The 12,804-nt window shown below is 41.7% G+C and overlaps 1 protein-coding gene across 1 annotated transcript; it reads right to left on the bottom strand.

Annotated features, from left to right (window-relative positions):
- Nucleotides 1–517: 517 nt before the first annotated feature.
- elac1.L (elaC ribonuclease Z 1 L homeolog) lies at nt 518–10,388 on the bottom strand. The gene is made up of 4 exons (XM_018266945.2): nt 10,099–10,388; nt 7,580–7,758; nt 4,180–4,647; nt 518–1,117 (listed from the first exon to the last, which is right to left on the bottom strand). The coding sequence occupies exons 2-4, from the start codon at nt 7,734–7,736 to the stop codon at nt 651–653; spliced, it is 1,092 nt and encodes a 363-aa protein (XP_018122434.1). The 5' UTR covers nt 7,737–7,758; nt 10,099–10,388; the 3' UTR covers nt 518–650.
- Nucleotides 10,389–12,804: the final 2,416 nt, after the last annotated feature.

Raw genomic sequence — 12,804 nt, 5'->3', positions numbered from 1 at the left:
ACAATTAAAAATTGTCTCATAACATCACTCTCTAGTCTACATCATACTAAAACTTTATTTAAAAGTGAACAACCCCTTTAAGGGCAGAGACACACGCTCAGATTCGGGGAGATTAGTTGCCCAGCGACAAATCTCCTCTTCGGGCGACTAATCTCCCAGAACTGCCTCCCGTCGGCTAGAATGTAAATCACCGGCAGGATGGGAATTGATGTGCTTCGTTCTCCGAAGTCGCCCGAAGTTCCCTCATGAGGAAACTGCGGTTGACTTCGGAAAACGAAGCTTCCTGAGTGCCAACCCTCCGGCGATTTACATTCTAGCCGGCGGGAGGCAGTTCTGGGAGATTAGTCGCCCGAAGAGATTTGTCGCCGGGCAACTAATCTCCACGAATCGGAGCGTGTGTCTCTGCCCTAAAGAGGGGGCTATTGGCTACAAATCCTGTACGTTATAAACAGAACTTATTGTACCAGCCCAGAGGTTCTACATCAGATAAAAGTTAACTCAAAAGGTGCACAACCCCTTTAATCCTTGCTATAGATTAGGATAAACCAGTAGCCCTCCAGATGTGCTGGAACTTCAACTCACAGCATCACATGGGCAGCTGAAGGCTGCAGGGGGTGCTGGGTATTGTAGCTATAGGGACACGCGCATTATCATTGCTTTTTCATTGGAATGTTAATGACCATAAAATCCTCTGCAAGGGTCACATGCTGCCCAGATAAAGCACTTTCGGCTTGTTGCTTAAGCACAGTCACATCCTCATCCCCCTCAGTGACCAATCCCGGGGGCTTATACCTCTGGCTGAAGTGAGTCAGAATCAGCTTTTTTGCACGACACAGATTTGCAAAGTCTGCTGCCATTTTTGGTGTGCTGTGACCGTGCTCTTTGGCTTTGTCCATCTGGCCGTCATCCAGGGTCGCTTCATGAATCAGGACATCTGCGTCATAGCACAGCTTGGCCCCGCCTACTGCGACAACACCCGAGCAGTCACCTAAAATGCAGACTTTCCTGCCAGGAATAGGATCTCCTAATACATCGCAAGGGGAGACCACCTGTCCGTTTTCCAGGGTAACTGTAGCACCGAGCTTTAGCTTCCCACACACAGGGCCAGGCTGGATACCTGTCAGAGAGAATAAAAAGAGAGAATAAAGCAATTATCCCTGCCCTGCAAAAATACCTGTCCAACCATATTATGAGAAAACTCACTATTGTCGCTTCTAATCCATACAATTTCACCTTAAGGGTAAGGGCACACGGGCAGATTCGGGGAGATTAGTCGCCCCGGTGACAAATCTCCTCTTCTTCGGGTTGACAATCTCCCCAAACTCCAGGCTAGAATGAAAACTCGTGACTAATCTCCCCGTGTGCCCTTACCCTAAAGGAGAATTCAACCCTAAATTTAAAAAAAAAAACCCTACCCTACATAGACCCCCCTCCCCCCAGCCTAAGTGTTACACCTGACAAATGCCCCAAACGTTTTACTTACCCCTCGGTGAATATTCAGGCATCGGAGTTCATGAGCGCCATCTTCAGCCGCTTTGGTAATCTACGGAATGAGACCTGCGCTTTCGGTCTCATTCCAAAGATTACCGAAAAGAAGAAGAAGATGGCGCCCGTGAACTCCGATGCCTTAATATTCACCGAGGGGCAAGTAAAACTTTAGAGCCATTTTCCCAGGGTAACACTAAGGCTGGGGGAGGAGGGAGGGGGGGGGGGTCTATGTAGAGTAGGGGGGGGTAGGGGTTTTTTAACTTTAGGGTTTTACTCTCCTTTAAGCTATTTATATCTAGTATAAGTCATTCTAAAACAACTGGTAATGATTGATTACTCAGCAAGTCAAGTTGTTTTAGAATGACTTATACTAGATATACCATGATCTGGATGAATGAAAATCATAGTCATTTAGCTATTTATGGTGGGCCCCTCCTTATTACACTTATTAGCCTAGGTCAAGCCTCTTTAAAAGAGGTTACACAAAACAATAGACGGGCTAAGGAAGGTTAAACGCCAACCAATTAAACAATGGAACCGATTCTGTCTAGTCCAGATTAAAACTACAATCTGAGTCAACAAGACCTTCATTGAAATTATGGAAATCAGAGCAAAGGGGAAATAAATATACATTCATGTCTAAATATTTGCCCTGGACAAACAAAAAACGAAAGGGCTGGGACCATACAAGAGACTAACTTGAGATAAGCTTTGCTACAAAACAAGTCTCAAAAAGTTCTCATGCTGGGTCCTTCTATGGGTGAAGCTACCGTGTTACTGCATGTTTGTTAAATTTTAAAGGAGAACTATCATGGAAATGAAAATTAAATAGAAGCTTCGGCATACTGAAATAAGAAACTTTATAAATACAATCAATTAAATATTCTACGTTGTTTCTGAAATAATCAAGTTTATCTTCACTATTCCTCTCTCAGCATCTGTTTCTCTTCATTCTGTCTTCATGCAGCAGTTGAGTGTCAGATATTCATTGACAGTTAGATCCAATATATCTTATAGGGCTTTCCTAGCAGATGTATTAGACCTCACTCAAATAACTGATTCCAGTACAAACAAAGTCTAATAAAATAACTGCCTTTTGCACAAATCCTGCATGTAGAGAGACATGATGTCTGGTGATTTTAATAGAGTGACCTCTTAATACATCTTCTAGGCAAAAGGAGCCCCCCTATAACAGATATGGGATCTAACTGGCAATGATTGTCTGACACCCAACTGCTGCATGAAGAGAAACTTGATTATTTCAGAAACAGTACAGAATCTTTAATTGATTGCATTCAGAACATTTCTTATTTCAGTATGCTGAATCTTATATTACATTTTCATCTTGGTGATAGTTCCCCTTTAATTAGGACTGTCTTTAGAGGTAAAATTAATCACCCTTGTGACTTGTCAAAGGAGCTACCGAAAGTGTGTAGAAAGCTCAGTAAATTTGTAATTTACATTTTTGAAGTTCAATTACTAGCACCCAGGACTGACAGATGTAATGGTGGGGCCCCATATGCCCAGTGGTCACACCGTGCCCCTTTAGTAGTACTCTGACACAGTTTTAAAAAAGTACATACAGGTCTAAACTTGGAATCAAAATAGGCCCTGGCATTTCAGGTACACAGAGGCCCAAACTGCCCCCACCAGCCCAATAAATAGCGACTGTCAAATGCAACTTACAGCAGCCCCTCCAGCATTTGCCAGAACGCACAGATTGCCAGTCTGGGCCTGTGTGCCTATGAAAATGGAGGGTTTGGATTTGGTTGAGCAATCGGCTGAATCTTTTGCGGTGCATACGGTTATTAACATATTTGGAATCATCCTAATATTCTCGATTCAGTGAATCCATAATACTCTCTTACACCATGAGTAAAGACGACCTCTATTTAGTAAGACATACCCACATAAATTCCTTCTATGCATATTTAAAAGAGAAGGAAAGCTCCAAGACAGTTAATTGCAAATAGATAAGCCACAATAGTGCAAGCTAGAATGCTATATTTATTCTGCAGAATGCTTTACCATACCTGAGTTACAGCTCTAGACACTGTCTGTTTGTTTAGGATAGAAGCTGCCATTTAAGATTGGTGTGACATCACTTCCTGCCTGAGTCTCTCCCTGCTCACATATGGCTCCGAGCTCAGATTACAGCAGGAAGGGGAGGAGGGAGGGAAAGAGGAGCAAACTGAGCATGCTCAAGCCTTAGCCCTGGAGGTTTAAGATGAAAACAGGAAGTCTGATACAGAAGCCCATGAGTAGACAATAGAAGGAAAGAAATGTGGTGTTTCTTTTGACAGAGGACTCAGAGCTGCATTACTTTGAGGGATTACTGGTGTATTTATATAGACCTTTCTGATAAAGCTTACTTACGTTTAACCTTTACTTCTCCTTTAAAGCAAGCCTGCCATACTGCTTGGCCCAAATGAGGCATTGCGGGTCATTTATCAAAACTGGCCAAATAGCTGCTTTCATTGTTCTACTTGCAGCTGGCTTTCAAAAGCTTATCACTGATTGGTTGCTATAGGTAACTGCCCATGGGCAGATGTGCCCAGTGTTGATAAATGAGCCCATTCTCTCTTTCGAAGTGCAAAATGTTTATCCTTGTGACAAATAAGGGCACTTTATTGAAGATAAGTCCATAAAAAGGACTGAAAGAGATGATTGGTTGCATCAAGCAATATTTACCTAATTCCTTTAGCTTCTGCATGTTTAGCTTCCCCGGACGCTCTCTTTCCTCTATAACGAAGCCGAAAGATGGGATCCGATGGAAAAGTTTAAATGCTTTCACAAGGAATTGTTCATCTGCAATAAGTTCATAACTCCCGTCTTCAGGAGACTCATAAATGGTCCGGCCTTGCCCGTCTGCAGACAGACAGCTCTCTCCGCAGCGGGATGACAAGTCTTTGAATTCTTCCGCTGGACACTGATCTGGTGACGGCACCAATTCATGGACCACGTAGGGGAAAGCAAGCTGCGAGTGGGAGATTTCCAGGCTCCTTTGGACAAAGTCTCTCAGTCCCACAGGACCGTAGATTTCCACCAGCTGTTTGGTTGGTACAGAGCCACACTGGAGGCTGACAGTGCAGAGAAAACCAGGCAGCCCAAACAAGTGATCCCCATGAAGGTGCGTAATAAAGATCTTTGTAATACGTCCTATGTAGGGAGGGAAAAGGTTATAGTTACCGTCTCTGCTGCTGATGTGATTTAAAGGAACAGTAACATCAAAAAAATTGTTAAAGTAATAAAAATATAATGTAGTGTTGCCCTAAAACTGTTAGTTAGTTTGTTGTTTATATAAATAAGCTGCTATGTAGCCATGGGGGCAGCCATTCAAGCACAGGATACACAGTAGGTAACAGATAAGTACTACTATAGTTTATATAAACAAGCTGCTGTGTAGCCATGGGGGCAGCCATTCAAGCACAGGATACACAGTAGATAACAGATAAGTACTACTATAGTTTATATAAACAAGCTGCTGTGTAGCCATGGGGGCAGCCATTTACACACAGGATACACAGTAGATAACAGATAAATACTACTATAGTTTATATAAACAAGCTGCTGTGTAGCCATGGGGGCAGCCATTCAAGCACAGGATACACAGTAGATAACAGATAAGTACTACTATAGTTTATATAACATGCTGCTGTGTAGCCATGGGGGCAGCCATTCAAGCACAGGATACACAGTAGATAACAGATAAATACTACTATAGTTTATATAAACAAGCTGCTGTGTAGCCATGGGGGCAGCCATTCAAGCACAGGATACACAGTAGATAACAGATAAGTACTACTATAGTTTATATAAACAAGCTGCTGTGTAGCCATGGGGGCAGCCATTCAAGCACATGATACACAGTAGATAACAGATAAGTACTACTATAGTTCATTTAAACAAGCAGATAAGCTCTGTAGAACATAATGGTGTTATCTGTTATCCACTATTTAACCTGTGCCATATAGATGTTTTTCAATTTCTGCCGTGGCTGCACAGCAGCTTGTTTATATGAACTATAGTAGTGTCTCTGAAACAAACACACCAGCTTTACCAGCGCAAGGCAACAGTACATGATATTTTCATTACTTTAAAACACTTTAATTTTGTGGTGTTACTGTTCCTTTAAGTGTGCATACATGGGATCACTTATGGGTTCAAGTACACCTTGAATGTGAGCAAAACACTCAACACTTAAGACAGTGGGCAGAAGTGGGGCGGCAAATGCACCAGAAAGGACCTATTCAGGCCCTCTCCTAATTATCCTCCAATCTCTCCTTCAAACCACTGCCTGGTTGCTGGGGTAAATTGGACCCTAACAACCAAACGGCTGCTGACCAAAAAGCTAAATAATTCACCAATAACAAAAAATGACGGCCCATTACATGTTATTAAAAGCAAATTTCAATACAAACAGTTTAGAAAACAATATTTTGCTTTTCTACAAGATTGAAGGTTATTGCTTGGCAAGGCACAACGTCTATCGATCCTCATGCGAGACCTACAGCTTCCCAATGTTGCCAGTTCTTTTCTATGAGCTGCAAGCAGAGCCGTCAATCACATGCTGATCTGTGCAGAGCCAGTGACTGCTGAAATAGAGGCAGCCCATTAAAGTTTAATAAGCTGCGCATGTTGAGGGAACTTGAATATCTCTTAAAATTGTATTTTTTACTTCTTTGGATTATGGACCATTGATCCTTACAGAGGGTGTAGAAGGGGTTCTCGGTTCCAAATTCCCCTAGCAACCATGGACTGATTTTAATAAGAGACTGGAATATGAATAGGAGAGGCTCAAATAGTAATATAGCAATAACAATAAACGTGTTGCCTTACAGAACATTTGTTATTAGATGGGGTCAGGGACCCCTGTTTGAAAGCTGAAGAAAAGAGTCAGAAGAAAAAGGCAAATAATTCAAAAACTATGAAAAATAAATAATGAAGACCAACTGAAAAGTTGCTTAAGATTGGGCATTCTATAACATACTAAAAGTTAAAAGGTGAACCACCCCTTTAAGGCTGATTTTAGATTTATCAGATTGAATGGTCAGTGAGTGATCTGCCCCGGGGCCATCAATAAACGGAACGGAGCCCATATAGACTAATACATGTGGTTAATTTAAATGGATAATTAATTGGCTGACCAGACAAACCAGAACAGCCAGGACTTTGTTTTTCACAGAGATGTGCTCTCTAAAGGAATGAAAATAATTACAGTTTGATCACTGAAAATAAGAATAAAAAAAAAGAAATAAATAAATAATTACACGCAAAAGAGAGAAAGAATAAAAAAAAAAAAAAGTGGAAACATAATTGGCTAACCAGACAAACCAGAACAGCCAGGAGAGCGAGATGCAAGTCTAGAGGCATGAAAATAATTACAGTTTGCGCACAGAAAATAAGAATTTAAAAAAATAATTATTAAAAAATTAAAAGCAAAAAAAAAGCAAAAAAAAAAATTAAATAAAGAAATGGAGAACAAATTGGCTGATCAGAAAAACCAGAACAGCCTGGACTTGTCATGGAGATGCGCCCTCTAGAGGCATTAAATAATTACAGCTTGAGCACTGAAAATAATTTAAAAAAAATTAAAGAAATAAAAAATTAAAAGCAATAGAGAGAAATAATAGAAAATAAAATTAAAAAAAGAAATGGAGAATTAATTGGCTGACCAGACAAGCCAGCCAGGACTTTTCATTGGGATGCAAGTCTAGAGGCATGAAAATAATTACAGTTTGAGCACTGAAAATAAGAATTTAAAAAACAAATGTATATTAAAAAATAAAAAATGAAAAGCAAAAGAGAGAAAGAATTAAAGAATTTAAAAAAAGAATTAAAGAAAGAAAATGAAAAGCAAAAGAGAGAAATAATAAAAAAAAAATTAAAAAAAGAAATAAGAGAATTAATTGGCTGACCAGACAAACCAGAAGAGCCAGGACTTGGAGATGTGTCCTCTAGAGGCATGAAAATATTTCCAGTAATGTGAATTATATCATTACTATAGAGAGGCAGCATTTATCCCGCTGCTTATTTACAAGAGAAAAACTTTTTTTTTTTTTTTTTTTTTTTTAAACTGGGATTCACCAACCTGCTTTAAGCGGACTCCTCATGAACTGAGTCTGGGTCCCTTCTCCACAATCGAACAACCAACATTCACCTTCTGTTCTGAAAACCACGGCCGAGGCTCCTCTACATGGAGATGGATAGGCCGACCCTGTGCCCAGGAAAGTCACATCCAGAGACATTCCTGCTCAGTCACAACAAAGCCTTCAAGATTCAACATGAAAACCCTTCTATTAATGAGAGCACAACACTAGGAAATATGTGATAAGAATCATTTTGTTGTTTCTTTAAAGTATATTGTTTTTTATCTTAAAGGGCATGTAAAGGCAAAAAAAAATAAAATCCCATTTCTACTTTCTTTAAAGGGGGTGGTTCACCTTCAAACAACTAGTTGTTTTCAGATAGAGATCACCAGAAATAACTACTTTTTCCAATGACTTTCTATTTTCTATGTATGACAGTTTTTCTAATATTCAAGCGTCAATTTTCACCTTCTGAAGCAGCTCTGGGAGGGGGGGTCGCCGACCCTGTAAACTGTTCTAAATGAGAAGAATCTCTGGGTTTCATTACAGGCAACTCTTAGAATTGATACAATAAAGATGCTCAAGAGATGCTGCTGAGAAATGGATCAACTAAATGTAGCAAAATTGTAAGTTTAGAATCTGCACTTGAATCACTGAACTGTCAGACTCAAACACTAGGGATGGGCGAAAGACTATGGGCGTCACGCGGCGAAATTGTTTTGTTTTTTTTTTGACACACAATGCCATACAAGTCTATGGGCGTAATTTTTGCGGGCAAGTCGCCCGTAATTTGGCTCACGAGGAAACTTCGGAAAACGAAGCGCCGCATGTGCATTGCCGCAGACGATTTTCATTTTAGCCGGCGGCGGGCAGGGGAGGGCAGTTCGGGGAAGGTTAGTCGCCTCGAAGAAGAGGAGATTTGTCGTGGGACGACTCATCTCCCCGAATCTGCTCGTGTGGCCTGACTCTTAATCATAGGCTAGTGACAGATTACACATCTGTAGTAGAACGTTGATAACACCCAGTGATTGGTTAATTATAGTATGAATGTAATTGGTGGATACGAGTCTAAATACTGTGCATGTGTAATCTGTCAGTAGCCTATGATTAAGTGTTGTGAGAACATGAAACGCAGGGCCACCTTCAGGAGGGACTAGTGTCCCGGGCATGAAGGGGCCCGGCAGTGCTGCCAAAGGACCCGAAGCCACAAAAACAGCCGAAACCGAACTCCCGAAGCTGCGAAAAGACAATAAGTCACGAAAGGAGGCAAAGTTGAAGTCCTGAAGCCACGAGTTCAATTCTACTGAACACCAATGTTTTGGTTTTTTTTTAATCCCCTGGCCACCAATGTATTATTTTAATATTCTATAGGCCCCTGCCACCAATGTTTTCTTTAAAAATATTCTTTGGGGCACCAATTATTTTTTTAACTTGTAAGGGGGGCCCTGGGGCCAATGTTTTTTTAAAAAATATTTTTTGGGGCCCCAATTTTTTTTTAATTTGTAGGGGGGCTCTGGCGCCAATGTTTTTTTTAAAAAAAATATTTTTTGGGGGCCCAGATTTTTATAACTTGTACATGGGGGAGGGGTAACTTTTTTAGCGCTGATGTCTGTGGTGTCTTTGGGCGGGATGGAGTGGGGCTTGGATGGAGTGGGTGGGATCTGGGGGTGGGGTTTGGGTAGAGTGGGTGGGATCTGGGGGTGGGGTTTGGGTAGAGTGGGTGGGATCTGGGGGTGGGGTTTGGGTAGAGTGGGTGGGATCTGGGGGTGGGGTTTGGGTAGAGTGGGTGGAATCTGGGGGTGGGGTTTGGGTAGAGTGGGTGGAATATGGGGGTGGGGCTTGGGTGGAGTGGGATCTGGGGTGGAGGGGGTGGGATCTGGGCACTAGTGTGGGCGGGGCCCTGAAATTTTGTTGTACGGGTCCCTGTGATTTCTAATGACGGCCCTGATGAAACACGCAAGGCTGTAATCCATACTAAAATCCAGACCTTAGTTTACTACTACTATGCCTGGAGGATGGCTCTGAGGGCCTACACTACAAACAATACGGTAAGTACCAGGGGAGAGACATTGTGTTGGCAGAAACCACTGATAATAACAATGAGCCCCACACTGGGGCAGATGCAAATTGATCAGCCTTTAGTTCCACCGCTGTGTCCCCACAAATAAGAGCCAATGGGATGAGGATTTAGCTGAATACGAGGAGTGATTATCAGACGCAGAGTTGGCGGGGGGGGTCATCCCTTTTTCATCATCTTTTCCCTAAAGTAATATCAGCCCTGAGGCAACTCCAGCTGAGACCCCTCCCCCGTCCTTCCAAGATTCAGAGTGACATTCTGTGGAAGATACTGACACCGTGTACTCGAGGCAGCAAAACACCGATTCCTAAATCTCCCCCCTCCCCACCTACAAAGTTGACTGTTCCATGTGGCCCTGACCAAATGACGCTCCTAGTCCTCAAGGGGAAATACAAGTAAAGGACAAAAGAACAGCGCTCACAACATATGATTATCTATACATACCGACCAACACTCCCGCCTCTCCCGGGACAGTCGGCGCCGCTTCTATGAAACTCCTGTACACCTTCCAGACACTTCACCAGTTACATCTCGCGAGACTATGATTTTTACGTTACACGTACCTAAGCGCAGTGACGCAGCACGTTGGCGCCTGGCAGGACAGAGTACCTCAGGTTTCCAGAAACGTGTGGTATCCTGTGCTAGATGGATGTCAGGCAGCTCACAAATTGTATGAACTCTGTTCGCAGGACTTTTTTTGCTGTTTTAGTTGTCATTCCAGCCAGAGCCTCAGCTCCCCAGTCATTGGCCACGTTATTGTTTTCATTACTCTCAGCACCAAGGGGCCTATAAGTGTAAATATTACTACTCTGTAATGTGGTTACTGACACGTGACATGTTACCTCATAACAGCTGCACAGTGTGGGACACAAGTGTCAAAGTGGAACTGTGCTCAATTAAAGGACCAGTAACATCAACAGTGCGTATACAACGGAAAAAAAAACCATTTTTTAAAAAATTTGTTCGTATACAACGAAAAAAAAAACCCAAGACAAATTGAACTTTAAAATCACAAAGTCTTTATTAAGAAATAACTCACAGAAACTCCACTTCTGCTCCTCTTCAGAAAAGGCGACAGGGCGACCATCCATCCTGCGGCGCTCGATTTCTCCTCCCTGGCTATACATTGACAGGCAGCATGCAGCTGGGAAGTCCCCCTACTCATAACATTGCGCTCATCACTAAGTCCATCCTGCAGAGCCCCAAGAAAAGACTCACCCTCAGCGAGTTCTGCCAGGCGGGGAACTTCTCCCGGTTGTAGGGGAAGCAGTTGCTGATGAACTCACAGGTGCTAATGGATTTGCCTAGTGCAGTCCCATTAAGTGTATAAGTGGATATTTTTAAATCCCAGGTGCATGACTTTACATTTATCCACATTGAATCTCATCTGCCACTTAAATCCCACCTACTGCCCCCCCCCCCACTCTCCAGCATGTTACTTACCTCATCATAAAAAGCAATCAAATTTGTCTGACATGACCTATCCTTCATAAAGCCATGCTGATTGCTGCTCATAATGCCATTCACTAGGACAACATTTTGAATGTGATCCCTAAACAAGCCATCAAATAATTTGCCCACCACAGATGTCAAATTTACTGGCCTATAATTGCCAGGCTGATATTGTAATCCCTTTTTAAATATTGGAATTACATCATCTTTTCTCCAATCCATAGGTACCAAAGCAGATTAAAGAAAGTTTGAGAAAATCAGAAATAGGGGCTGGTCTAAAACAGAACTAAGCTCTCTTAGTACCCTTGGATGTATGCCATCTGGCCCTGGTGCTTTGTTTACATTCATTTTTATTAAAGCTTTCTGAATCATATTCTGAGTCAGCCACTGACTAGACTGAGCTGAGCCAGCTATGAAGTGAGCCTGGGAACTCAGACTCCTCTATTGTATACACTGAAGAAAAGAACTGATTTAGCACATTTGCCTTTTCTGTATCTGTTACCACCATACTGGTACCATTATTTAATGGAGCAACACTCTCAGCAATAAATTGAGAACAGTAGTTATTTAATATCATTTTAGATGACAACCATTTCTGTTCTGTGTTTTAAGCTGAAAACATAATGCCCCAATCAATGCTCTGAAGAGAAGCCCTCAAGGCACTAAAATTAGCTTTTCTAAAATTCATGGTTTTTGTTGCCCCAGTGTATATTTGTGTTTTGCACCAGACATTAAATTATATAATGGGCACTATTACCCAGGGGTTCAATTACTTGCACATTTGCTATAAGTTCTGGGTCATTAGAGATCCCAGAATATTTTTTTTTCTGGTTGGCTCCTCAACAACTTGTGCCATAAAATTGTCATGCAACAAATTTATAAACCTGATCCCATTAACTGACCTGGCAGTACTGTTGCTCCAGTTAATATCTGGACATTGCTTTAATTAATTCTACCAAATTTTTCCTTGAACCAATACATTTATTTTTTTTAGTTGTAATATTGGTGTGTAGGTGCATCTCAGGTAATTTTACCTGGTCATGTGCTTTCAGAAAGAGCCAGCACTTTAGGATGGAACTTGTCACAGGGGGTCACCATCTTGGAAAGTGTCTGTGACACTCACATGCTCAGTGGGCTCTGATTGGCTGTTGAGAAGCTAAGCTTAGGGCTCGTCACTAATTATCCAGCAGAAAATGAGCTTCCCTGGCTGTAATATAAGATGATGCTACAGGTTTGCTGATTATTCAATTCTGATGCTAATTGCACTGGTTTCTGTGCTGCCATGTAGTAATTATGTGTATTAATTACTAATCAGCCTTATATTGTGATATTTCTATTTTATGTGTACTGTATATTGTGAGTGGCTCCCTAAGCTCAGTAAGTGACAGCAGCACAGAGCATGTGCAGTGAATCAGCAGAAAAGAAGATGGGGAGCTACTGGGGCATCTTTGGAGACACAGATCTTTACTGCTAAAGGGCTGTGGTTGCCTTGGGCTGGTACAGAAGCACAAAACATCATGTACAACATTTCTAGCTACTTCTTTAGTTAAGCTTTACTTCTCCCTTGAGATCCAGAAATTTTAAGTAAAATATTAAAACAACTTTTAGAGTGAATTACTTCTCGAAAATCGAGCGAAAACCCAAATAATACGATTTTTTTCCTGAATTGCTCAATTTTTTCAGACTTTATCCTGAAAA

Source organism: Xenopus laevis, chromosome 1L (genome assembly GCF_017654675.1).
Source record: "Xenopus laevis strain J_2021 chromosome 1L, Xenopus_laevis_v10.1, whole genome shotgun sequence".
Classification (NCBI taxonomy): Eukaryota; Metazoa; Chordata; class Amphibia; order Anura; family Pipidae; genus Xenopus; species Xenopus laevis.
The sequence above is the reverse complement of the archived record's forward strand: the minus strand, read 5'-3'. Positions and strand labels throughout refer to the sequence as shown.